Genomic DNA, 27,479 nt, shown 5'->3' with positions numbered 1-27,479 from the left:
CTGGACCGACTTTGACGGGACCTAGCACCGCTGACTTTATGCCTCGGAACTGGAGGATTTTTGTGATTATAGGCTGCACCATAGACACTGTCTACAGCCACCCACAGAACTCTGAGAGCCACAGATTTTCTGTTAAAAAATGCCAAACTTCGCGTAAACGTTCAAAGAGGCCAAACTTTGTTACCAATTTTCTTCATGACGGAACGTCTGAGAACATCGAGCTTAGTGCCATTCGATAGGACGTTGAAAGAGCTTTCGTGCTGTATAAAATTCATTTTTCTCAGCCCAGTTGTTTCTGCATTATTAGCTTGAGAATCACACATGGTAGGCGAAAATTGCCAATGTTGCATCTCAATTTTCTCAAAAATGCCATCTTCGATTTCCTTGATTATTTTTCAAAAGGTGGCGTCATGTCTCTACTTTAGACGCCAAGTGAGACAAGATTTTATTTTTGCCTGAGAGACGCGCAGCGATTTTTTTTGTCAGGCAGGGTGCACGAGGCTGCGGCCTTGCGCGCCCCACCCACGAGGACGCGACCTTCAACCTCTTCTTTGCTACATGTGTCCCGCTGACGGAGAAATCAATGACCACACTGCGTGAGCTTGTTGTAGTGTCCCCGGATCATCACTTTACGTTTACCCAATGGTCTCTCAGTTCCGTCAGGCTCATTCAAACCGTGGGAGAGTACATGAGTTGCCTGTGCGCCCTTGACGAGAAGCCCCAGTTCGACAAACATACCGACAAAGCAGTGAGAAGAAACGAAGCGCCTCGTAGAGATCCACTGGTAACATCTTAGCTTTTGTTTCAGGTTGCCGCCAGTCCCTCAGGCAGTGTGAAAGGCACATCCTTTTCATTGGTAAAATAACGAAAACCGAAAGTTTCGAAAAACGTAAAATGTGCCCATTGCGAGACCCCTGCAGGTGGTGGCTGCCACCATTGGATTAGCATCATCCGATAGCTTTAGACATGACCTTTCACATGATATAAAGTGACTGGGTTCAAGCGCATTCTTTGTCCGCCTTGTATCGCAAAACCACGAGTGGTACGCGAAAATTTTGCATGTTCGATCTGCCGGAATATTGTTCACGATTTATTCCACAGGGGCAGAATTATGCCGGTACTTTGCGCTGCTGGTAAAGTACATTTTCTCTTTCTGATTGAGACGTAAGTCTACCTTTCCGCGGAGCGATTTTTCCACACAAAGGCGCTCTTCGTATGTTTACGAGCGCGTTTTGCTTCGTAGTCTTTGCTTTGTAATTTAATGCCCAGATGTTGCATTATGTACTTGTTTTGCACTTATGGTACGTATGTTTATTTTTTCCTTTGGAGACGCACGGCAATACTTTCGTGGGCGACTTGAACTTGCTATTACGCACTTTCATGGGAGTCGCTCGCACGACGTGTGCGTATACACACGTGCGCATATTCACTATTCTCCCGCACATGTGCTTGAGGCAATGCACATACGCACGCTATGAGGCTGTCGTGCGAGTTAATATTAAGAAGGCAGAACTACGGCCACAGGGGACAGAAAGTTACATCTGAGAATACAAACTTGAGATAACAAGGTCGCGTGGTTGCAGTCGCTTCTTAGCTTGGGCGCAAAAAGTGATAGTTCCGAAGGTGTGCATGCTCTCTGTAATTAGTTTTATGCTCCGTAGCGTTATTTCGGAACCACGACGAGTGGTACAAAACCCGTAAGACCGCTGTGATGACAGTTGCTGCTCTCAAGTATAACACGTTCGCCCTCACCGAGATGTGTCAATGTCACCGTGGGAATCAAAATTTCTGACAGAACAACGCACAACTAAAAACCCTCGTTTCCGGTAGCCGTAGGTACCTTAAACCCTCGGTGTGGTCTTCAGTAGTCCTTCTGGCATCCATGCGCTTGAATCCATTCACTTTATATCATGTGAAAGGACATGTGTAAAGCTATCGGATGATGCTAATCCAATGGTGGCAGCCACCACCTGCAGGGGTCTCGCAATGTGCACATTTTACGTTTTTCGAAACTTCCGTTTTTCGTTCTTTTACCAATGAAAAGGATGTGACTTTCACACTTCCTGGGGGACTGGCGGCAACCTGAAACAAAAGCTAAGATGTTACCAGTGGATAAAGATCTCTACGAAGCGCTTCGTTTCTTCTCACTGCTTTGTCGGTATGTTCGTCGAACTGGGGCTTCTCGTTAAGGGCGCACATGCAACTCATGTACTCTCCCACGGTTTGAATGAGCCTGACGGAACTGGGAGGCCATTGGGTAAACGTAAAGTGATGCTCTGGGGACACTACAACAGGCTCACGCAGTGTGGTCATTGATTTCTCCGTCAGCGGGACACTTGTAGCAAAGAAGAGGTTGAAGGTCGCGTGCTCGTGGGTGGGGCGCGCAAGGCCGCAGCCTCGTGCACCTTGCCTGACAAAAAAAATCGCTGCGCGTCTCTCAGGCAAAAATAAAAGATTGTCTCACTTGGCGTCTAAAGTAGAGACATGAGGCCACCTTTTGAAAAATAATCAATTAAATCGAAGATGGCATTTTTGAGAAAACTGAGATGCAACATTGGCAATTTTCGCCTACCATGTGTGATTCTCAAGCTAATAACACAGAAACAACTGGGCTGAGAAAAATGAGCTCTATACAGCACGAAAGCGCTTTTAATGTCCTATCGAATGGCACTAAGCTCGATGTTCTCAGAGGTATCGTCATGAAGCAAATTGGTAACAAAGTTTGGCCTTTTTGAACGTTTACGCAAAGTTTGGCATTTTTTAACAGAAAATCTGTGGCTCTCAGAGTTCTGTGGGTAACTGTCGACAGTGTCTATGGTGCAGCCTATAATCACAAAAAAGCTCCAGTTCGTAGACATAAAATTAGCGGTGCTAGGTCCCGTCAAAGTCGGTCCAGAAGAAAGCTTGCTCAAGCAGCATCAGACTTTCCCCCTCTCCTACGCGGAAACTACTACAGGCACGAGCGTCGAACGTGGCGCGATTTGCGTCGTTTGAGCTGTCCTCTAACATATATTTTTTCTGGGCGAATTAAAAAATACGACTTTCACACGTTGTTCGATTTAAAATGAAACTACCCAGGTATGGCAATGGTGTTTGCACTAATTGGAATATTGTGCCACATTACCTCTTTCCTTACTGCGCCCATACAGTGTCGATTACTGGTGGTCGATGGCGCTATGGCACTATTTTTGTTCAAGATACAGGCGCCTCTTCATGAGGATTCCGCTGTTTGCACAGATTTTTTTGTATTCCAAAATTAATTTTGGAAATACGGTACATGGGTAGCTTTGTCTCAGAAACTTACATCATTCGACAGGGCATTCATTTGGCTACATTTTTTATACAGAAACGCATTTTGAATGATACTGTCAGCCACAAAAAAATATATTTGTCAAACCACCCAAAAATGGCCATTTTTGCGGCAGTAAGGAAAGAGTTAATGCTGAGCATGCGTTTTTACGCCGGTCTTATGACAGCGTAACGTAGGATGGGGCACGTGGGTTGCGGCTATTTCTTCAGGAAATATTTGGTTTAACACTTTGAAAGCACTGTAAAGAAGCAATAAAGTGACACAAAGCTCCGCTCTGTGTTCTGTGGACTGTCTTAGAGGTCGCACTAAATGTGGTGTGTTTTGGGGCTATTGCGCTATTGCAATAAAACCCAACACAGCACTGGAAATGCAGATGCTCTATGTGAACTTGGATCAGAAAGAGAAATCACAAATAGGATCGGTTATGCGACAAAGTAATCTTCCTCGATCACTCTGTGTCTCGCCTGTCATTGGTGATCACGCCTTCTTCGCGTAACGACCAATGACAGGCAAAGGCACAAAGTAATCGAGGCCAACTACTTTAACGAGAACAGGGTCCCAAGAGGAAGATGGCAGCGGCCACACCATGAAGAAAAGGACCAGCGAGACAGCCATCATTCAGCGCAGCTGGGGCTGGAAGATGAACTCGCTGCGCTGGCATGACTGGAATCGCCTCTCATTGGAGCGAGTTTCCATTATAGCAAGTGTAAAAAGCTAACTCGACTCGCTCTGTCGACTTCATGTAAACATGGCTTATGCTGTAAGGTTAAGGGAGGACATGGGAATCAACACAAACTTTTTTGTTTCTTAATAGATTATGATGAAAATCTGCACCAACTTTAATAATGACCTCAAAATGAATTAACCAGAGAAAAAAAAATATTACAGTATCTCGAAAACTGTTTTTTTTACAAATTTTTACAAATTACAAAATCTTTGAGTTTTGTGAAAGGCCTGCAGAGTTTGAAAAATGTGATAGAAGACAGCTTGAACTTGCAGTGTATTCCCAAATGTATGGTTGAGGATGTGACATTCTTAGTTTTTTTTTTTTTCAATTTCCACAATGACAATTTTTGGTTTTCACTTTTCGGCATGCGGTTGCAGCTGACACATCTGGCATCGAAATGGTGATAGCATAAATTCTAAATTGATTTACAGTCGAACCTCGTTAAAACGAAGTCGGTTACAGCGAATTTTCGGTTATTAAGAAATTTTTTATTTACTTGGTTGGCCATGCATTGGTTCTATGGGGATTTTTTTTCTACAACGAAGTAACCTCCTCTATTTTCATCGCATCCTCGGTTATTGCGAAGTTTTGGCTCCGAATTTCTTATCGCGGAATGAGTTATTCACGGAGATTAGTGATGTACGTGTCACTGATGTGACGAATGAACTCAATGAGCGATCGAGTCCTGGCCTCGCGCTGCGCTAGCATTCTCTCGCTTCCTCTTCGCCACATCTCCACCTCCACGCCCAGTCTTCTTCCACCCACGTGACCACGCGTAACGTGATTCGTTCCCTTCTGGCAGTGTGGACAACGTGGGTACACCTTCGGCTGGTACACCATATCTCGCAAACGGAAAGTGTTGCCTTTGGAAATGAAAATGCGATTGAGATGTTGTTCGGGGCGTGGAACGACGTCACGCACACCACAATCCGAAACTGCTTTGCGAAGGGAGTGCTCGCGGCCATCGCGGAGGAAGTTGACACGGAGGCGACATCGGTAACAAATGAGGCTAGGCACCAAGTGGAAGCCAGCGTGTGGAAGCGTCTGCAAATGGTGGAGCTGGTGCGATTTTGTGTCGGCCGACGACGAGCTCGTGGTGGCAGCTGAGCTATCAGACAGTGACATAATCACAGCCGTCACCACGCAAAACACGATGGTTGGAGCTGACGCAATCAGTGATGAGGACTGCGGTGACAGCGAAAACGAACATACGGAGAACTCTCGCGTAACTAGTGCCGAGGCGCTTAGCATGGTGCGAACATTAAAGGACTTCCTCTTGGAACATCCGACGGCGTCAGAAGCAGATGTTTGCAACGGACTTCATTGTCTCGATAAGGTGAGCGACATTGTCGTGCGCAATGCTATCGCGACGAGGCAACGAGTGATTACAGATTTTTTCAAATAAATATACTTTTTTGAGTGCTCATTTTGTGTTGTAGCCTGACTGTATCATACCACAACGTGGTGCACGCACTTGTTAGCAGCTTAGTGGCAATCTCCTACAATTTCTGGAGGTATTTTTTTACTACGAATTTCGGATACAACGAACAAATTCGCGGTTCCCGTGAGACTTCGCTATAACGAAGATGGGTAGAAATCCAGCGAACCGATATAGATGTAGGAAGGGAGTTGCCTCAGGACAGAAGCCGCCGATATTTCGAACAGAGACTGTTCTTCTTCTGGGCACCGTCCTCATCATTGGCATGGTATTTAAAGGGTTAGGTGTGACGTGTTTAAAGGTTCATCCGAATTGTGGGTCAACAGCCCGGAGGGAAGAAAGGGTCCGTACGGGCTTCTACGGCCGGAGTGAATGGCTGCTTTCTTAGAGTGTGGAGGGGATTATGTGAACGTAGTGATCTAGGCTACAGACAGGTTACAGAAAAATGGAAGGTTTACGAACACGTGGACAAAACGGGACAACAGGCAAGAATTGGCAAGCATAGCGAAAGATAAGGAGGTTAGTGGTTACGTGGGGAAAATTCCAGAACGAGCAAAGGTTTTTTTTTTATATATATATTTGTAATACAAAGTTGTGGCATGCAATAAAGAAAGCAGAGAGCAGTGGCCATGCAGAACATAACAGATGATAATGGAGGTAGAAGGGAAAAGCATATTTTATTTGTGAAGTGTTTCTAGGGTGCCTTGTGATTTGTTGATACCGGACGGGTGAAGAGCGTTGAACTTGTTTATGAGATAAGACTCCCTATCACGTCTGTCACGTGTGAATCTAAACCCGGTTCCTAGAATATATAGTTTAATGTTGTCAAAATTGTGACAGGGAACGTTAAAGTGTTCGGCGACTGCTTTGGGGAGTTTGTTGGACGTGTCGGTTCTGTGTCCGGTAAGGCGGTTGTTCATTTGTTGGCCAGATTCACCAATGTATTGCATAGAGCAGTCGCCACATTCACTGCAGTATATGACATTGGAGCTCGTGCATGTGAATGCGTGGTTAACGGGGTGGGTGTAATTGCTCGCAGTGCTTTTGATGGAGTTAGCGTGTTGAACGTGCTTACATGTTTTGCAGCGCGGGAGGTTGCAGGGTCATGTTCCCGTGTACGGGGTGCTTGTTTTGCTAATTTTGGCATTGACCAAGGAGTCTGCCAGGTTTCTTGCGCGTCGGTATGTCACCTGTATGGGATTTGTGAATTTGTTGTTAAGTCAGTCACTGCCTTGGAGGAGGGGCTCGTGCTTTTGTTGAATGGCTTTGATGTTTGGAAGTGCGTTGGAATATCTTGTGGTGAAGCTCAGAATAATCAGAGATATAAACAACACTCGTACATTTGGTAGGGACACAATACTAGCCACGCTGGATGTGACATCGCTGTATACTAACATCCCACACAACGACGGAACCACAGCCCTCTGCAATACCCTTTCTACAACAAACACCAGAAAAGACACGGAAACCATACTCGCTCTAATGGACTTGGTCCTTAAACTGAACTACTTCGAGTTCAATGGCGAATACTACCTACAAGTACACGGTACAAGTATGGACACACCTGTTGCACCCACATACGCAAATATCTTCATGGGGTTCTTAGAAAACAAAGTTCTCAGCGCCCTCTCATTAAAACCCACGGTGTACCTTCGATACATCGATGATATACTGATAATATGGGAACATGGAGAACATGAATTTCAAAAGTTCGTACATCTACTGAACACCGCACATAGCAACATAAAGTTCACATCACAACAGTCAACTAGCTTACTTAACTTCCTCGACACCACGATATCACTAGACAACGGCAACCTCATCACAACCCTGTACAAAAAGCCAATTGACAAACAACAATACCTTCACTTCAAGAGTCACCACCCGCGTCACTGTAAGGTTGGAATTCCTAATGGGCAGAGTGTAAGACTACGCAGTATTTGTTCAAACGACACAGATTACGCTGAGAAGCTTGACGAACTCTGCAGTACACTTGCCCAAAGGGACTATCCAGACTCCCTCCTAACCGAATTCCGTCGCAAGGCACTCACACTCGATCAAATTGAGGTTCTGGAAAACCGAAAAAATCCCGACGCGTGCCAAATAAGGTTCATCACAAGATATTCCAACGCACTTCCAAACATCAAAGCCATTCTACGGAAGCACGAGCCCCTCCTCCAAAGCAGTGACCGACTTCGCAACATACAGTAGAATCTCGATGATACGATCACGGATGATACGAATTTCGGGATGATACGAATTCTTTTCCGGTCCCGGCCGGAACGCCTATTCTTCCCACGTATTAGAGTTCGGATGATGCGAATGAGCCAAGCATGCGACAGAGATCGTTCCCCCGTGACGCGAGAGCGCGCGAGTCATGCTGCTGCTTCTTTCGAAAAGGGAGGGCGATCCTCACCACGAACTCCCTTACACCATGCAGCGCAATGCAAGCAATGACTTTTCTTTTGGTGGTTGTGGTGGAGATAAGATCAAAGAGATTGAAGGGCCCCGAACCTTATCACCTTATCTCTGTTTTGACCTTTTTACCCCCCTCGCAACAATAAACCGCGAAGCTGTGTGACATCGGTCTGGCGGAAAACAGCGACCAGAACCCCAGAACACGTGGAGGGAACATATCAGGACAACTTTTGGCAACATTACGCGTCACCATTCCGCAAGTCGGCTTCACCTAGCGCCTGCTTGCTTTAGGAGAAGCTCGCTTTAGACCACTGTCGCGCGACTCGCGGGTGAAAAGCAAGTGCTACGTCTTTTGAATCATCTCGCGTATTTGGGCAGCATTGGCTAAAAACGGAAACACAAAACCGTTAAAACCGACCTCTTTCATTGACAGTAACGGAAAATGAACAGTCACTGTCTATTTTCTTGCCTCAATTTTTATTTTGGTTTAATTCGTTTGATACGAATTTCGGATGATACGAATTTTTTCCGCGACCCCGTGAGATTCGTATCATCGAGATTCTACTGTATTCACAAATCCCATACAGGTGACATACCGATGCGCAAGAATCCTGGCACACTCCTTGGTCAATGCCAAAATCAACAAAACGAGCACCCCATACACGGGAACACGACCCTGCAACCTCCCGCGCTGCAAAACATACAAGCACGTTCAACACGCTAACTCCATCAAAAGCACTGCGAGCAATTATACCCACCACGTTAACCACGCATTCACATGCATAAGCTCCAATGTCATATACTGCATTGAATGCGGCGACTGCTCTATGCAATACATTGGTGAAACCGGCCAACAAATGAACAACCGCCTTACCGGACACAGAACCGACACGTCCAACAAACTCCCCAAAGCAGTCGTCGAACACTTTAACGTTCCTGGTCACAATTTTGACAACATTAAACTATATATTCTAGAAACCGGGTTTAGATTCACACGTGACAGACGTGATAGGGAGTCTTATCTCATATACAAGTTCAACGCTCTTCACCCGTCCGGTATCAACAAATCACAAGGCACCCTAGAAACACTTCACAAATAAAATATGCTTTTCCCTTCTACCTCCATTATCATCTGTTATGTTCTGCATGGCCACTGCTTTCTGCTCTCTTTATTGCATGCCACAACTTTGTATTACAAATATATATACAGTCGAACCTCGATATAACGAAACCCACGGGGACTGCAATTGTTTTCGTTGTATCGAACATTTCGTTGTACCGAACTGAAGGTCACGGATCGCGACCTTTGCGAGGGCGCGAGCTGTACATAAGCGTCGATAATTCCCGCTATGATGCGGAAAAGTTTTTCGTGAAAAATGACCACAACTACAAATACAGCGCCAAAGTGCACCTACGGTATTTTATTCTTGCGTCAAATAGCCGGTTATACGCGTCTGCGTTGTGCCTAGAAGACGCGGTGTCACGCGTTATTCGTACGCCGCCGAAGCCTCCGCAGCTTTCTCCATATCGCGTTGCGATCTCCTGCAAACCTTCTACGTCTATGACAGTGCGTTTTCCGTAAGGCTCTCCGTTGCTACGGCATGTTTGTCCCCGTCAAGAAAATCATCTACGCTGATTTCGTCACTTACGCCGCCACGCGAACGAAGCGTTTCCCACGCGCGCGATGGCGCCTTGCGTCTCGTGCTCTTTTTACTTGGCTGCAACCGGACAGTTCAAAACAAGTGCGAAAAGGAGAAGCCTCGGAAGAAAATCCCTAACCTTCCAATGACTCAGACTTCCTTTTGTAGGCACCAGATTCCTCCCGACCCTAATCGCACGTGCCATCTTTCGCCGCGGGAACAGGACGCTGCTTGCGCCCTTTGTTTTCATGACCCTAAAGTCGCTTTGGGGTCATAAACCTTATCGCGTTCTTACGCTGTATCGAGGCGGCGGCTAAAAAGTGTTTCGTTGTACCGGGAGTTAAAATACATTGATCTCTATGGCCCTCTGCCGGGGAATCAAAATTATTTCGCTCTATCGCGAATTTCGTTATATCGCGTTTCGTTGTAACGAGGTTTGACTGTATATTAAAAAAAAAACCTTTGCTCGTTCTGAAATTTTCCCCACGTAACCACTAACCTCCTTATATTTCGCTATGCTTGCCAATTCTTGCCTGTTGTCCCGTTCCGTCCACGTATTCGTGAACCTTCCATTTTTCTGTAACCGGTCTGTAGTCTAGATCCCTACATTCACATAATCCCCTCCACACTCTAAAAAAGCAGCCATTCACTCCGGCCGTAGAAGCCCGTACGGAACCTTTCTTCCCTCCGGGCTGTTGACCCACAATTCGCATGAACCTTTAAACACGTCACACCTAACCCTTTAAATACCATGCCAATGATGAGGACGGTGCCCAGAAGAAGAACAGTCTCAGTTCGAAATATCGGCGGCTTCTGTCCTGAGGCAACTCCCTTCCTTCGCTATAACGAGGTTCGACTGTACCTGGAAAAATAAGAATGTCACGTCCTCTAGAGATGTTCAGCGGTTGTAAGAAAACAGATCCCATCGATATAGACAAAGTGGTTACAGAGATATCAGTTTCACAAGCGGAGCAGGTAGAGCAAAAAGTTGTTTTGAGAAAATGAAGCGCAAAGTTTCACACTATTTTTACTGCAAATTAGAAGGCTCCAGCAATATAGTATTTTGTGTCCTTTTGTGCACAGGTTCTCTTGCCATTCTGGCGCATTGTTTGATGCACTTTGGCTGCTTTTGCCTTTGATCAAAAGTCTGAAAAGGCAGTAAACCCTTGTCCAATGCTTTTGTTAGCTTGTTAGCTTTTGTTAGCTTCACAAAACAGATGCTCATAGGGGTTCTACTCAGGGAAGGAAAACGGTAATGGTAACGGAAACAGAAACGGTATATTACTGAAATTGGAGATGGTAACGGAAACAGAAATGCATACCGCGGTCCTCCATTACTGGAAACAAACGGAAACGAAAATTATCGTCCGGTAATGGATATTCCTGTTGTGCGATGACATATGAGTGACTTTTCACTTTAATTTTTTATTTTGATAACTCTATTCCCTGGAATTCTCTAAATACGTCACGAGAGCATGGAAACAAAGCGCAATATTGGATTTCGAGGGTGCATCCTTCGCTTACCTCGTGTCAGTCCTCATAACTCCATGACATTAACGCATGACTATACTCCTCCATAGCACGACGACGACAGTCTACGATTTTTAGTTATTCTATAGTCAGAGATCTTATTGTGTCCATCCACTTTTTCCCAATCTCAGGGTTTTAATGATGGAAGTCCATAACCACCAGTTTGCTTTTATTTCTGTTTTGCTTATGTTTCGTACATTTACAGTTTCTGACTGTGAGTGCTAGGATTTATATTATATAATACTTCTCTGCATGCAGCCGTTGCACACAGCAGCTCGGAGACAACTTGTGGGGTGAGCAGTGCGGAGAGGGAACACTTCCAACATAGCGTGCTCTGCAACGCGTGCGTCTAATGCTTGTCAGTTGTGGGCAGTTAAACGAGCTCTCACTTCACTTTTCTTGAGGGCTATGACTAAGGCCCTTCTTTTTCTGCTGCGGCAAATCCTGAATTCCGCAGCAGGGAACTATGAGTTCTGCATTTTTCCGCGGTAGAAGGCAAATTGCCCTAGTTCAGACAGAAAATACTCTCTGTTAGCACTTAGTGTGGAGGAACACGGTTACAACTCCAAAAACTGTTGTGACTTAGCATAACAAGGTACATTGTGCTTTCTTCTGAGAGGGAGTGACGTTTGTCACCGACTATCAAATTGTACTTGCTAAGTGGCCTCTCTGCATGTACAGAGTTTACTGTCGCACAGAGGTACTTGACAGCTATGGGCACCAAAGCAGGGGTCAGTGTTTGCATTCCACTCCAGAATCCCAGAGAGTTGAGGGTTAGAGAGAGAAGTTAGATGGTTTTTCCAGCACACAGATGGGGCCATAGCACGGCCTGGTGGCCTTATCCGGTTGGCACATCTACACTGTAATGCGAGCCGACCCGGTGCGAGCAAAGTCCGTTCATCTCGCGCATAAACTGAGTTAAGCACGCGGTTTCTGCAAAATTCTGCGCAAAACCTCATATTCCGCGGCAGACCTACAATTCTGCGAATTTTTGCAGAATCGCGGAATCGCAGAAAAAGAAGAGCCTTAGCTATGACTCTTGAAAGTGTGACCATCCTTCATTTCCAGTAAAAAAAAATATAATTTTGCTTTCCAATTTCCACAGATTTTACTGGCCACCAAGAGAACTCTGATCACTATACATGAACAGGCACTTTAATGTTGATAGTTAAATCAAAGACTTCGTTACATGTGCTTCAAACGGCGACCTGACAGGAGCCAATTTCACTGGAATATCGAAGTTATCGTTGTGTTGAAGTTTGTGGTAAATGAGCTTGGCTGGATTTAATCTCAGATTCTGAATTGAATAAGGTATTCTATATTCAAATTCTCCACAGAGGGAATGAACTGAATATATTCAAACACCTGAAGCTAGACTCATGATCCCAAAAATGCCAGAAGACAGGGTACAAGACAAAGCTTTATATGAAGATCCGCATCAAGTTTATTTGCTGTATGTGCGTACTGCTGAATACCGTATTTGGCCGCATATAATGCGAACCCGCGTATAATGCGAAGTCGCTTTTCAGTGATCACCCATAAGGAAAACACGATTGAGTGACAAATTTATTGAACGCGAATTTATCCGCCCACAAGCGAACAGTGACGCCCGCTGCTGACGCCAAAGGCGAATGTTCGAATCGTTCATGCCGTACTTCCTCGATGCAGACATGTTGCTGGAAGCCTCAGCTTCCAAGATGATTTGCCTTTTGAACTTCGCAGTGTAGACACAACGTCTTACTGGCATTTCGGAATAGCGTCGTTCAACCAACGCACGTGTCGGGAGAGAGCTAACAGAACACACAACTGTAGAACGCAGGACACGTGGAAAGGAGTGACTCACGTTCCGTTTGCGCCTTCTCTCAGGCGTTTCGTTGTCACTGCTTGCGCTGCCGTAGACCAATCACCGCGGGGCAGGGAAGCACAGATAGGAGAAGGAGCAGGTTCATGGCTACGGTGTTTATTTCGTATGAGATAACAGTCCTCATACGAAACAAACATCGTAGCCATGAACCTTCCCTCCTATTCCGGGGTTTCGCGTTTTTGGCATTTATCGCTGTGCAGATACGATGCCCTCGTGTCTGCGTAGCGATAAACTCCGGAAACACAGAACCCTAGAATAACAGAGGTCTGCGATGGCCGTGGGGCTATGGCCCCAAAGTGCCGCGTAGAATGCGAGCCCGGGTATAATGCGAATGCGTTTTTAGCAACTAAATTTCAAGGTAAAAAACCTCGCATTATATGCGGACAAATACGGTATATGTTTGGTATCATCATGTAGCTATAGTGTACTCTCTTTAATTCGAACTTGAGGGGGCCAGGATACTTGTTCGAATAAAGTGCAGACTCAACTAATGGGAGACGCTCTCCTAGAAGGGGGCTTGGGCGCAGGAAGTGTGTGCAGACACGTTGCGATACACTTTCGCAGTCATGTTATATGTTTGCGGTACTGGTGTCACTTTAAGACACATTTACAGTGGCGTAATTCAAATCGTTACTGTTGCCAAACTCCGCCCCTACCGTCGTCATGTTCCATTATGTTACAGCGGAGAAAACTGCCAGAGCGTCGCGGCCATTACGGATCTGAAGGAAATACAGGACTTATACGGTCACAAGAATTCACTTACAGAAATTATGAAGCAAGTTAGGGTTGAAAGCAGTCAATAATTCACTCTCGCAACCGTTTCCTAGAGCAGGACTGTTGGCATGGCCTTCGATTTGGACGCAGGTTCAAGCACGGCATTTTCCTCAGAAGAAAAATAGTGTGCCATAATATCCAGCACCGATGTTACATCAGATCCACTTGGTAAAGGCAATGGTTCACGGCTTGGGTCAAACTTTATCGCTGCACTCTGCATGGTCCTCTGGCCTAGTTCGGCTGGCGCATGCAACGTCGATGGCATCCGCATGAGTCAAGAGCCCAATCTCCACGGCGGTGTCTCCGCTGACATTGTGCCAGTTAAGGAAATAAACTAGGGATGTGGCAACCGAATCCGCGAATCTTAGGCAGGGATTCGAGATTCGCGAATCCGAATCCCACTGCCCAAAACGACAAATGGAATCTTTCGAATTCATCAACCACATTTGTTTGTTTCTTTTTCAAATTGGTGCCTCTGGAGTTTGCCGAAAGTCTCATTGGCCAACGGGTATTTTCGTGTTTGTTTGTTTACATTGCTCTCGTCATCGTCTGGTACTCCGTTAGATAATCCGTAACCTTCCCTTTTGTCCATTCTGGGCCACTCGTTTCCCATACTCCTGACCCCCTTCCGCGAAACTGGGTTGGCAAGCCTTTTTGTTCACAACAACACCTTTTACTGTTCTTAAACGGTTAGAGGTCACTTATCCGTCTGCCCAGCTATTCATTGTACACAGACATGTGGCACCATATCTCCTTTCCTCTTCCCTTTCTTTGTACAGCAGTATGTTTAGTCGTGTATATGTCTATACTATATATACTTATGTGTGTCACCACTTCACTTTGTACCTGAGGAAGCGTGGACCTCCACGCGGAAGCTTGTACAAATTAAACTTAAACAAAAATCTTCAGTGTCGGCTTCTGTATTTTGTTTATGTGATCTACAGGACTTGACTCCCCTCTTTGTATACGCTTCTGCTCTGGACTGAAAGAATTTAGGCAGGAACTGTTATATTACAACTTCAAAAGTAACCTGGTTTTGCTTTTGATTGTTGCTTAGTTTTATGGAAGCATAATTCAGACTCGAGAATTTATGCATTTCTTGTAGTCGATGAACAACAGGTCAAATAGATTACGTTTAGGAAGAACTGTATTGGTATATTTTCCCGTGAAACTGAAGCATTATTTAAGTTGTTAGATATCATACCCTGCTTCAAAACACTTTTCAGTAGAAGTGTCTTTTTCTTCTTCCTGGCTTTTTCAGCTCTCTTTAAAGAAGGGATTCGAAATAATTTGAGATTCGTAAGATTCGTGGATTCGTAAAACACTCCCTTGATTCGGATTCAAAAGATTTTAGATTTGTCCCATCTCTAAAATGAATAGAGCCTAAAGTTTTCGGGAATTATTTTTTTCTAAATTCGGGGAGTAAAAATTGGGTAAATAAACATGTGCTCTAAATTCATGCTAATTTGGGTGAAAAAACTTCCAGCACACTAAATTCGGGGAGAAATTGGGCTGAGTTACCCAAACTGGTTCGGTACAAATGGTGATGTATCTGTGTCTGTTGCCAAACAAGCTAGTGTCCATTCCTACAGACGTCTCAGTGAGGGCAATTTGCCGGGTAAAAATCGGGTTTCACCCTAAAGAGGCAACCTTCAATTCGGGGTGCAAATTCAGGGGAGAATCGGGTTAAACCCTAAAACTTCAGGCTCTAAAGTTAAACTGAACTAACATAAACTATGACATAAACATAAAATATGACAGTGAACTACAAGAGTCATAAAAGCGAGTGACTGCACATGAACGCACCTCCTCCACCCTTTATGGTCTCAAGAGGAAGAGGGGGAAAGAGGGGAGGGAAAGAGGGGGAGGGAAAGAGGGAGAACGTTCTCGTAAGCTCCTTGCTGTTGCAGAGGTGAAAGCGCCTTCGAACAGCGCAAGACGCAGAAAGAGGACGGGAACCGTACGAAAGGTCAATAACCAGACAGGTATGGGGCGCTGTGACCCGTTCCGGTGCGACGCGCCGTTGGTTCCAATTATGCGGTGTATACGCTCGTCCGTTCGTATTAACGGGAGTTTCTCCCCATTGAAATACATGTGGCTTGGACGGGACCCGAATGAGAGTTCGAATCATCCGGAGGTTCAAATTAAGCGTTTTCAAATTAACGAGATTCTACCGTATTAATTTCAGTTTTGAAATTACCATTCACAGGGCCCTAGTTTTAGTGGTGCTCCATCATGTACGCACCTGCTGTTTTTGGGCCCGGGGCAAATAAAATTGTTGTGTGACGTTGTGGTGCGTGCGTTCAAAAAGTGTGGAATATCCAACACCTTGGATGGTACGGAAGATGGCTTTCTTTCGGATGAGAGTGACAAAGAGAACAGTGATACAGAATGCGATGACGAATAAATGGTACTACTGGAATGGACCCTGCCAAATATGTTGCTTCCTTTTTTTTTTCCAATTTCGGATATTTTGAACTGGGGGTCGTCTTAAATTAAGGGGCGTCTTATATTCGAGAAAATATGGTACAAATGGAAGTAACGAGGCTTTTAAAAGCAATCTGGTTGGCAAGGTACGGGACATACGTTGACTGTTTCTCTTGGTTAGTAAGGACACATTCTTCCATTGAAGCAGGAAACCAGCCTCACCTTCTCAGAGACAGAGTTGCTCTCCAACAACCCTTCCGATACTTCTATGGTCGTTTCCTCATTGTGAGTGTCACTGCCAGATTCAGCCTCATTGCCCTCCATGCTGTTATGGATGACCTCAAAAAAACTGAGGCTAGGGCATTTGTCCCCCAAGGAGTCCTTCCCCAACGTGTGGTGTTCTTTTGCAGAGGAAGCTGGCATGTTGAGCACCTCCCAGAAGTTATCAAACTCAGGTGGACTCAGTTCCAGCGGTGGTTCTGCAAACGCATATGCATATTTATGGGGCAGGTACTTGAAACATCTCGAAACACTCCATGAATATTTGTCACAAAATTTGTCACGCAAATGATGCAGTCCCAGTACCAACATTCACTAACCCAGCTGAACGCCCCCACAAAAAAAATCACGATGAACAAATGCAAAAAGGAGAGACACAGATAGACACTTGCAGTATTCTTGAACAACTGAATTGTTGGGACAACCAGAAAGACAGTGGCTAACCTGGAAAGCCTCTAGCTACAAAAGTGACCACTGCACAAGTCACTGACCTTCACTCGCATTAGTCAATGAAGGTTATTTCGGCAGCCTCCGACTCAGGCCAGGAAGGAAATTCATGATTAGGAAAGGAACCTTTTTAGTGACTGGTACAGACCCAACACACTACTTTCATGCTGACAAAGGCAAACATTCAGAGACTGCGATATTTATCTTGTGTATTCTATTTCCTGCACATTAAGCAGTTTTGTCTCTGTCAGATGATATGGCCTGGTTCCCAAAAGTGCCCCAAATGTCAACCCAAATTTGAGAACGTTACAGTCACGCTGTGGAACCCTTCACAGCTTTGAGTGGGAGGTTGTTGGAGTTGGGCCTTTGCAGCCAGAGACTTACGAGGTTAGTTGTCTGCACTAATTCAGCCCCTTAGGCTCCATCCCCTTATGACACTACACAGGGGCTATTGCAATGAAAAATATAATTTGCAATTATTCGCAAAATTATGTGATGCACTACAGTATAATTTCTGTATGTAACACTTCACAAAAGGTTCGACCTTCACCTCGATTCGAAGCCTGTACTACAGGTATGTTCTGCTCTTTTCACAAGTTCTGTGGGACCAACCCACAGTCCTGTCAAATGAGGGCAATCACCCAGTTCATTCCGGGACAACTCGTACCAGGAAGACTCATAATAGGAATTATCATTGATGACCCAGAAAAGGTGTACAGAGATGGGACTCTACTATCCATGGTGAGATGTTGCTAGGAGAAAGGAGCAGAGAAGACTTCAGTACAGTGCTATGGTAATTTCGGGAGAAGCAAGCACGATTAATTTTGTGGCGTAGTGAAAGTAGTGGCATGTGAAGGTTACATTTCACTAATGCGACACTCACAGTGTGGTTATAAATGCACAGCTCTATTCTGTACACAATCTGTGTTCACTTTATATCGGTAAAAATACACGGGTGTGTCAACAAGCAACAAGCAAGAACAACATATACTTGACGTTTCGAAAGTCACGTGACTTCTATCATCAGAATATGTCCTTCCACTGTCTTTGGACAGTTTTAAGACACTCCATGGTATAAGTTAGAGACTCCTAATGAGGGTCCCAAATTGCTGCCGCGTACATATTCCAGTTTTGACATAACGTGGGTCCTAACACTTATGTACCTAAGTGACCTACACTGAAGTACTCCATTGTCCAAATAATTCGGAGGATAATGCCAGAATATCTGAAGACAACCAACCTGAGAGTTTTATCCCCATACACCCATGTCCCGCTTTTATATAAAATATTATTCGAAAATGTGGGCACCATTCCCCGACATACCCTGTGAATCAAGCATCATGCTGCATCCTGCAGTAGCCAATAAAAATTATTCTTTATGATATTGCACCCTCTTCAACACTTATGAACAGGAGTCGTGCCATGGGAATTATTTATAAAAGAATTATAAAAGGGGAGATCTACATATGAATGTCCACAAAATTTCTGCCGAGTAACATTAACATGTTGATGCCGCTAACTACGTAAAGCAGTCCACTATTCGCTGTCACACCGTTGAATCCAAAGAACACAGGGATGTGCAATACCAGAGCTGAGTCTCCTTGTGTGGGCAAAACCCCGAACAATCATTTGAAACCTTTCTCTAGAGCAAAACCAGTAACAAAAAATTGGGATAATGGGGTTGGGCAAGTTTCAAAAGTGGCAAATACGGATGTTACAAATATTTTGTATATAACTGGAAGCAACTCTGTTTACTGCAATATGCACAACCACATTTCGTTAACCACAGACACAGAAATATGTAAGGAAAGCATGAACTAAGAAAGGATGAGGGAAAGGTTGCCACTCCCATAAGACAACCGTTACACTTCCAGGTGTACCCCATCCATTGTACAGTTCATCAAGGGCACATTTGATGCAGTGTGAGTGACTCCCTGTCATGTACAACACCTTGAGCTTGAAGATGGATGTAAGGGGGTGGCAAATCAGACTAAAAAAACCTTTGGCTTGCTCACCACGTCAGCACCTCACCAGGGATGCTCTCGTACTCGTCCGACCGACCCAACCTATCCTCTTGTGTCTGGTAAGACATCTCTCGAAAATGATATCCTTCCTGGTTAAGAGAGTATACCACCTGTGGCGGCCCCATGGGTCTTTAATGGGAGAAACTTTGCACTTCCTTTTGGTAAATAATGAACTGATTTTAACGGGACTAGTCTTGTTCAATAGCACTTGGAGATGCGCTTTGTCCCTCCAGAAAAAATTACTGGTTTTCTCAATTTCTCTATTTTTCTAAACACATTAGTGAAGTGCAATTCATTCATTCATGAACTGGATGCACACCTCCAAAATGAACTTGTGGCCTTTCTCAGATTCAGACACCCAGGGAATTTCCACTTTCCTTAGAAATATAAGCTATGAAATCATCCTATGGAATCTGCGCATATAGACTTCTCATTGTCCCTCACTGCTGAGGTATATATCATATGCGAATCTGAAACGATGGGGAGTTTTATAGAATCATTCCAAATCTGTATTACTGCTAGTCAATCAGAAACTGTCAGCCACTCCAAAGCTACCATGCGTTTCACTTATGTTTTCAGAAACGTTATAGTAAATCGTCTTCATGATAGTCTACACTCTTCGCTAAGATAGAGGTCACTCATACAACTGCATTTGCGATCGTTTGAGCTATACAGAGGAGTATTCAACGGAGCCTGAAGAAGCTACCTCCTCATCATATGCGCTTAGATTTTGCAAGTTATTTTCCATAATGGAGTATATTTATGGAAGTAAGTGCACTGCTGTATGTTCCATGAAGTATGACAAATAACGTGACAACATAACAGTTGAATGACATGCTCTGTGATCATTTGCCCACCTTGAGCCTCTGAGGGGTGAGCAAATGCCGGTGATAAATTGCCCGGGGGTTGCCCGTTAGGATAAATTAATCAAATTGCCCATTAGGACAATTACCTCGTTAACATTCTTGGAACCGTGCATTCTCTCTATGCTTGACCAGCGCCGAGCACTGAAGAAATTCCTGTCGTCCCACAGTGTCTTGCGGGGATATCAGGAGTATCGAGCATTGTGCAAGAACATTTTGCATTTGCAAGCTATTTATAGGGGCTATCCCAGTTTTCGTGAGACAATGCCATCGTATGAATATAGAGCCTGAAGTTTTCAGGAAATATTTTTTTCTAAATTCGGGGAGTAAAAATTGGGTAAATAAACGTGTGCACTAAATTCGTGCAAATTCGAGTGAAAAAAACTTCCAGTACACTAAATCTGGGGAGAAACTTGGCTCAGTTACTCAAAGTAACTGTAGCGGTTTGGTACTAACGGTGCTGGAAATGCATTTGCTGCCAAACATATAGGTTATTGCATTCCTACAGACGTCCCAGTGAAGGCAATTTGCCGGGTAAAAATCGGGTTTCACCCTAAAGCGTCAACCTTCAATTCGGGGTGCAAATTCGGGGAAGAATCGGGTAAAACCCTAAAACTTTAGGCTCTACATATGACGCGTGTCAAGCACACCACTAATGTCACGGCGCGTTAAACTGGGACTCTGCGACAAAGTCACCACAAAGGTTGTTGTATATCCATAACCTTAGGAATGTCGGGAACATGTGCACGAAATACGAAGAGAGTATTCGTCCCTGTGAAGTGAGAGGGCGCTGAAAGCAACCACTACCAACACCACCTAGATGGAGAAAGCACTGTTTCCTCTCCCTCCTTCGCTGCGTGGACATATATAACGTGGGAGAACTGATGTTCTCAGGCTGGAACAACATAGAAAGGACAAATACTACATACAAAGCATCATATATAGAGATATGTATAGTCACAATGCGTCTGCTACTGCGATTCACCGTTCTGCAAATTTCAAGAACCCGCAAATAATTGCAGCTCACCTGGAACCTGTAGTCCTAAATATTTAGAGAAAAAGTGCAAGATGCTTTCCCAAAAATCAGATTTGAGAAAGAGAGAGACCATTTTGTGCTTCATTTCAAAGTTTTTCCTGTTTAGTACGCGGGGACGTTCAATCACAAGTCGCAGACGACGGTGGTTCTTCTCCGTGGACACGACCGCTGAAAGCACGTTCGTGATTGGCTACGGCCGTTGGAAACACGGTCCTGATTGGCTGACTCTCAATTGTTACGCCAAGTTAACGAGAGCGCAGGCTTTCTGTATCTAGGTGGTGTTGCCACTGCTGACATCACCCAGCATCCAGCAAGGGAGAAAGAATGCAGTCTTGGGGAAAAAACAGATGACAATGCTGGGTTACGTCACGAAATAAGTCTCTGGACGAACCGCCGTAGTATGGAGCTCTACTCTTTGCTCTTTGTATTTCGGTTTCAGCTTGCTATTGGCATCATTTGTGAATTAATTACTCGCACAAAATGAAAGCAAATCTTGTATTCGGTATCAAAGAGGTGGTTCGTGTTCAGTATGATGCTCACCTATGTTTTTTCAAATCCTCGCAAAGTCCCCCCTTAAGCACACAAAAAGGAGAGCGTAGAACAGGATGATGCCCGAGGTTGAGATGCATTAAATGTGAGTAAGTACAGTATGTTAGATGAGCTCATATACTTGCCTTTCTTGACATACACTGTAACATCTTCGTCATCCTTTGAATGAGACAAGGGGTTGCCAGCACTGTCGTACCCTCCTTTCCTCCACTTTGCGTACCAGTAGTACACTCTACTTGATGTGGGATTCACAATCCCATTGGACAGTACATCCTCTTTTGCACCATTTTCCAAGAGCTTCCTTCTGTGTTGCCTTATTGCCTCAGCTGGCGTCAAACCGTCGGCAAAGTAACCTACAAGATTGTAACTGTGGTAAGTGGGAAGAACAAACAAAATTGAGTTTCACAGAAACCGGAACGAAACCTCTCTCAGTTGGCATTATCAAAGTCAAACTTACGCGTAAATGTAATCTAATTTAAATGGGCTCACGTATCGCTGTTTTTACTTCTAAAGCTCTCTTTCATAAATTGCCTTTGCTGAGCTAGGCCTCATTTGCTACGGTGAATTAGTGCCAGCGCAATAAAACTTTGCCCTGCAAACGTGTCGCAACACTAAGGCACCTAAGAACATGTAGCTACGTGTAGTGGGTGACATTTACATACATTTAAATGTGCCCAATAGCTTCAAGAAGCTTCACCCTAAATTACTAGTGCATTACTATAGGGAAAAAATTCTGCCCATCAGCACTTGTCTGTGTAAACGTTAATGGGAAATATGAAAGGCAGCATATGTAGATGGTGCAAAACGCAGACCCCATAACAAGCGACGCACTGCAGAATTGGTCGCTGTCGCATCTGGTCATGGCGCGACTTCCCGGTCCATTTGTGCATCGACATTTCGTCGCCGAGAAATTATGTTTTTGGAGAAGCAATGCTTATTTTATTCGAGCTAAGTTGTAAATTGCCATAAATATACCAAAAATAGTATTCCATTCGTCAAAATGAGAAGAACTTGCAATGAAGTGCTACGTAATATTTGCCGTGCGGTTGAAGTTCCCAACGTCCTGCCCACTTCGTCGTCTGCTACTTTTGTTGGCTGCCCTCTCCACCCTTTCCCTTGCCCACACGTTCAGTCCTTGTTTCACACCGCCAAATCTAGCTGGTTTTGTCAAACAACAGGAAATGGACTCAACGACATGCTAAAAATATCTACTGGGGGTAGATGCAGAAATATTGAGCCATGACCAAGCTTTTTTGACGCTCCCGTGGCGGCGCTGACGTCAATTTTGTCTCTTCTCGCCTGTATCTGCCGCAAGTCGCTTGTTATGGGATTCAGGCTTAATTAGGGACCCCGTGTTAGGGTAAGACCAGTTTTTTCGCCCCCCGATTTGCATCATTACCACTTATGATAAAACCCGAGAAAACCCGGAAACAAACTTTGCAAAGGGCCAATTCAGCCACCTATGTGGGCACTGGAAAGTGCTAAGCATTGGAGATTCAGCACAGCTGCTCTGCATCTTATGTCGATCTAAAATGCGAGAAACACTCGTCTTTATTTTCAACCCCAAAATTTACCTTTCCGCCCAATATCAGTCGATTTTACCCTGCTTGATGGCTCCCGAAATAAAACCAAATTTTCAAACATAAAACCCGAAAACGCAGCACCCTGGGTATAATCCTCGCGCATCTGAGTCAAGTTTTGCGTACAGATGAGAAGGCACAGAAGGTGGAAGGTTTGGGTTCGAACACTCCTGGGGGTGTCGTTCCATAAACTGTCCTTCTTTAAGCAGACATTATGAGTAGATAATGCCATGGAACGATGCCTGTCTCCGCATAAATGGGTAAAAGCAGAGCTTAATAAAATGTCTCACAGTAATGTCACGCGGATAAGTTTTTCGAAGCTACTCCGGTGTATGCACTGAAGTGGCTTATCTGACAAAATTCATTAGTTCTTGAAAGCCCAAAAAGCTGAAAAAACAAAACAAAAAAAACTTATTTATATATGACTCATAACTGACCTCTTTCTGCTACCCTTCTCCTTCGTTTAGTAGCATCAGTTATTTATATATTTATTTTTAATGATTGATTTGGAATATACTGCCAGTCTACCTGGGATCCCCTGGGATCACTAAAGCTCCTATTGAATTCCTTCCCTTCTTTCATTCTGACATACTCATACAGTGTATTCACACGAGTCACATTCCCCCAGAAGCGGAAGATGCGAAAAGCGTCATTGCGTTTTGCTGTCACGTGAGCGCGAGCACTCAACATTGTGTCTTCACACACATTGCTGAGCGTAGGGAATAGCCTACGACACAGCCACAAGATATTCCGTAGCAGACGACAGGAAAACACGCGGTCTGCTAAATACGCAGTACGCCGCTCCCGATATTCCGCACCGTGCGAATGCTCAATATAACGCGGGATGGAACTTTGGCTCTGTGAGCAGTGTTCTCACATTTTCTTCCCTTAGAATATTCCATGAGGATGTTGCTCATGTGAATATGCAGTTAGGAACGTGTTTACTCCAGTGCCATTACTCCACACTTCGGAGCTCATACCCGGTCACTCGAGGCAGGCTGCTCATCGGCAACTGCGCAAGCTGGTCTAAGAAAACTTGATCGTACTTGCTGCGGAAGCCTCTGGAGAAACAGCTTGCACGAGACGGACGGATGGTTATGTGTCTTGAGAGTCCCCCAGAAGCTGTTTGAGCTGAAGGAGAGGAGCTGCCGGATGTGGGTCTGTTCACTATGTTTGGTGGGCATGAGGACAGCCTCCTTCAAATGGCTGTATGCATTATTGGGTGGGCGTGAAGCAAGGAAGTGAAGCTAGGAAGGAAGGACTTGACCTGCAATTTCCATGGGGAGAGTAGACACGACGTTATGGTAAGGAGTAAGAGAAGACGTAATTCTTCCGAGAGTGAAGCGGGGCCTCAACTTGGGAGAACCAAGGGCGATCATTCTCGGTCCAGAAAGGCAGCAGCTCGACTTTTCGCACAACAGAGCTCACCAACAGGGAACCGAATGATGGTCCTGCCGGAGGTGCAAGGGCCATCAAGACGGTAACGTTTCTGTCATCGGATGTGACAGGCTAGCAGGACTAAGTAGGAGACAAACCATAACTGACACCCTGACCACCCTTTCGGTGTCTGGGACCCCTCCGGTTCAACAGAACCCGTGTCATCCGCACTGAGCTTCCAGTGCCCTGCCCTGTCACTGTCCTAGCCGACTTTCCCGCTGTTGCGCGGCCTTCCAACTTTGCTGTTTCACGCAGGCACACTGTGCTGCATCACATCCAAATACTGGTCCCCTCGTTTCAGCACAGCCGTGGCGCCTCTTTGGTGAATGCCTCAAAATTGCCCGTTGGGAGTTGGACCGCACGCTGCAACTGGGTCTCATCCGTCCATCTTTCCGCCATTAGGATTCCCCGCTTCATTCCGTAGCCAAGAAGGACCCGGGGATTACAGTGCCCTCGATGCACGTATCATGCTTGACCAGTTTCCTCTGCCTCATACCGACAATTCTGCCAATGGCCCTATGTCACAAATCCGGGATTGCGGCGCATTTCGTGAACTTTTTCGAACGTGGATTATGTAGCCAAAAGTACGGTAGCCCAGAGCTGCAGTTGTCTTTTGCATCATGTACTTTACCTAGACGTCGAAGTGACCTTTTTCCTGCCAAAAGCAGTCGGTGTATATGAATGTGTACCGAACATTGGGAAGGGCAGTGAACCCCTGGCCGTGTGGTTGCGGGTGTCAAGTGACAGCACTGAGTGTGTGCGCGTCTGGAATTCCTCCTTCCCGGCACTTGAGAAAAAGTACAGAACAAGCCGAACAAACAGTGAACCAGACCAGGAAGGAGGCCAAGAAACGCCAGTCGTGGTTTGGAAACAAGCGTGTGCGGCAGCGGCAGTCCTCGAGGGGAGACGTCGGAGAGTTCCTTTGCTTGGGTGTGTCGTGGAAGAAAACTGCAGAGACCACAGACTGACAAGGACCCCCGCCGCGCGACCCGACTCATCACCGCACCATTCTGACAACGGACATTCGGACCTTCTGTGCAAAACAGCTAAGACTGAAATTCTCTGCCACCGTGTCGAAACTGTGTCAAGGCCATTTCCACGTAGACAATGTTTTCTTAATGAGTTTTGCACCTCGTATTTTTAGTTACAATTAATCTCTGTGTTGGAGCATACACAACGGTTGTTTCTTTTCAATTTGGCAAGATTGTAGTAAAACGTTGTGTTGGATCGTTATCGTTGTACCGAGTCACTCCTTTGACGATTACACCATCGTGCTCTAACGAGTGCTGATCGCCCTGGGTCGGACTAAGTATTGTCGAGAGAATCGTGGGTTGGCTAGAGTGCTGATTTGTCCGTCAGTAACCGCCGAGTGTAGGCCAGTGAGTGCATAAGCCTCTCAGTCTTAGGGACTGAGCGGTAATGGGAGTAACGTGGCGTACGACCACAGCGCAATCTGCATCCTCACCGATTTTGGAAATCATCATTTCAAAAAGCAAATTCAATTCCATTCCTTTCGACAATACAACACCCTGCAGGTGCCTCAAAGCGTGGAGTGATGGCACTGTGGCAAACATGTTCTTACCATATTCCCGCGCATTAGCCGGCATGCCGCAAAAAGGCGAGGGAGGCCAGCATGCCGCAGAACCCCGTATTTTACGGCATGCCGGAAAACCCGGGGGAATTTTTCTTGGGGTGAACAACCTGCCGGGACCGGTGATAAATAACAGAAGGTTACGGAACACAAAGGCAGAAACCGAGAAAGGATTGATGAGAGTGCTTCTTGCGCCCTGACAAGTGACCACAAGAGTGACAAACACCAGTAGGTCAGGGAGCACAGGGGGGAAAACCCCGAAAGGATTAAAGAAGGGCTATAGGTGCACGGGGTAATCCACCTGCATAGCTATAGGACAAAGGCTTGACAAGAAGGAGATAAGGAAGTACAGCAGTGGTGAAACCAAAAGGATATCGTGCATACTCTGTATCCGAGTTCAGTCATGGATTGTGCACCACTGGAGATGGAGGGAGCATACGAAATGCACGCTGCCATGCAGCCATCGGCAACATCAGCGACAGATGGAGAAGTGCCACGAGGAGGACAGCGCGGACGCTCCCGGACCCAAAGTTATTCGATCGCATTCGAGCTGGATGTTATAAAGAGACTGGATGAGGTCGGTGGCAACATCAGTGCAACTGCAAGAGCATTTGGTATTCCTCGCCAGTGCGTGCAAGACTGGTTGAAAAGCCGGGATCAACTACAGGCCTGCACATCAGTTAACGACGTTTGCGTTCGGAAGAGAAGGAATCTGCCTTCCAGTGAGGAAAACAGGAGGAAACGAGCTCAGTTCCCTGAGATGGAGCAGGAACTGTCGTCATGGATAACGCTGCAGCGTGAGAATGGCTTCCCCGTATGTTCCAGCACGATTAAGGTACGAGCTCAGCAAATATTAGAAGACGGACATGCTCACGGACAAGGGTTTCATACGTCGAATGACTGGCTGGAATGGTTCTTGAAGAGGCACGATTCATCAGCAGGACAGTGACAACAAATGCAGACTTGTGCCAAAGCTTTTTCACCTTTCACAACTCAGTCCTTGATGGTGTGCCTACATCCTGCATTGGAAACATGGATGAGACCCCTCTGTGGTTTGACATGCCACAAAGCAAAACATTCGACTTCAAGGGCGTAAAACAGGTGACGTGCAAGACGAGGGGGAAGCAGAATCTCAGGTAGACAGTTGTTCTGAGTGCGATGGCTGATGGAACAAAGTTAAAGCCAATGATTATTTTCAAGGGGCTTAAGAACGTGCCAAAGTTTGAGTTCCCAAAGAAAGTCGTCGTCACTGTCGCAATGAAAGGAAGCATGACGGCAGAATTAATGAACACCTACAAGCAGAAAGTGTGGGGCGCCAGACCGGGAGCATTTTTCAAGCCGAAGGCCGTTCTTGTAATGGATAGAGCACCCGCGCAGTTGAAAAACACTACGAAGACCAGCTTCAAACAGCACTATAACACATGTCTGCCTGTCATTCCTGGTGGTCTGACACCACTTCTGCAGCCAACTGATGTCGTTTGGAACAGACTGTTCAAAGCAGCAATGAGGGATCGATGGTTGAAATGGCATCGCAGTGGAGAAGTA

At 45.5% G+C, this 27,479-nt stretch overlaps 1 protein-coding gene across 1 annotated transcript in view; it reads right to left on the bottom strand.

Annotated features, from left to right (window-relative positions):
* LOC135371983 (uncharacterized) overlaps positions 1-27,479 on the bottom strand; it is a 54,937-nt gene that overhangs the window by 18,215 nt on the left and 9,243 nt on the right. Inside the window, exons 3-4 of the mRNA XM_064605762.1 lie at positions 21,452-21,679; positions 16,351-16,607 (exon numbers count right to left, since the gene is read on the bottom strand). Of these exons, the coding sequence (XP_064461832.1) occupies positions 16,351-16,607; positions 21,452-21,679 (485 nt within the window). The remainder of the gene's footprint in view (positions 1-16,350; positions 16,608-21,451; positions 21,680-27,479) is intronic.

The sequence above is a fragment of the Ornithodoros turicata genome, unplaced genomic scaffold (assembly GCF_037126465.1).
Source record: "Ornithodoros turicata isolate Travis unplaced genomic scaffold, ASM3712646v1 Chromosome124, whole genome shotgun sequence".
NCBI classification, from domain to species: Eukaryota; Metazoa; Arthropoda; class Arachnida; order Ixodida; family Argasidae; genus Ornithodoros; species Ornithodoros turicata.
This window is presented reverse-complemented; position numbering and strand designations above follow the sequence as displayed.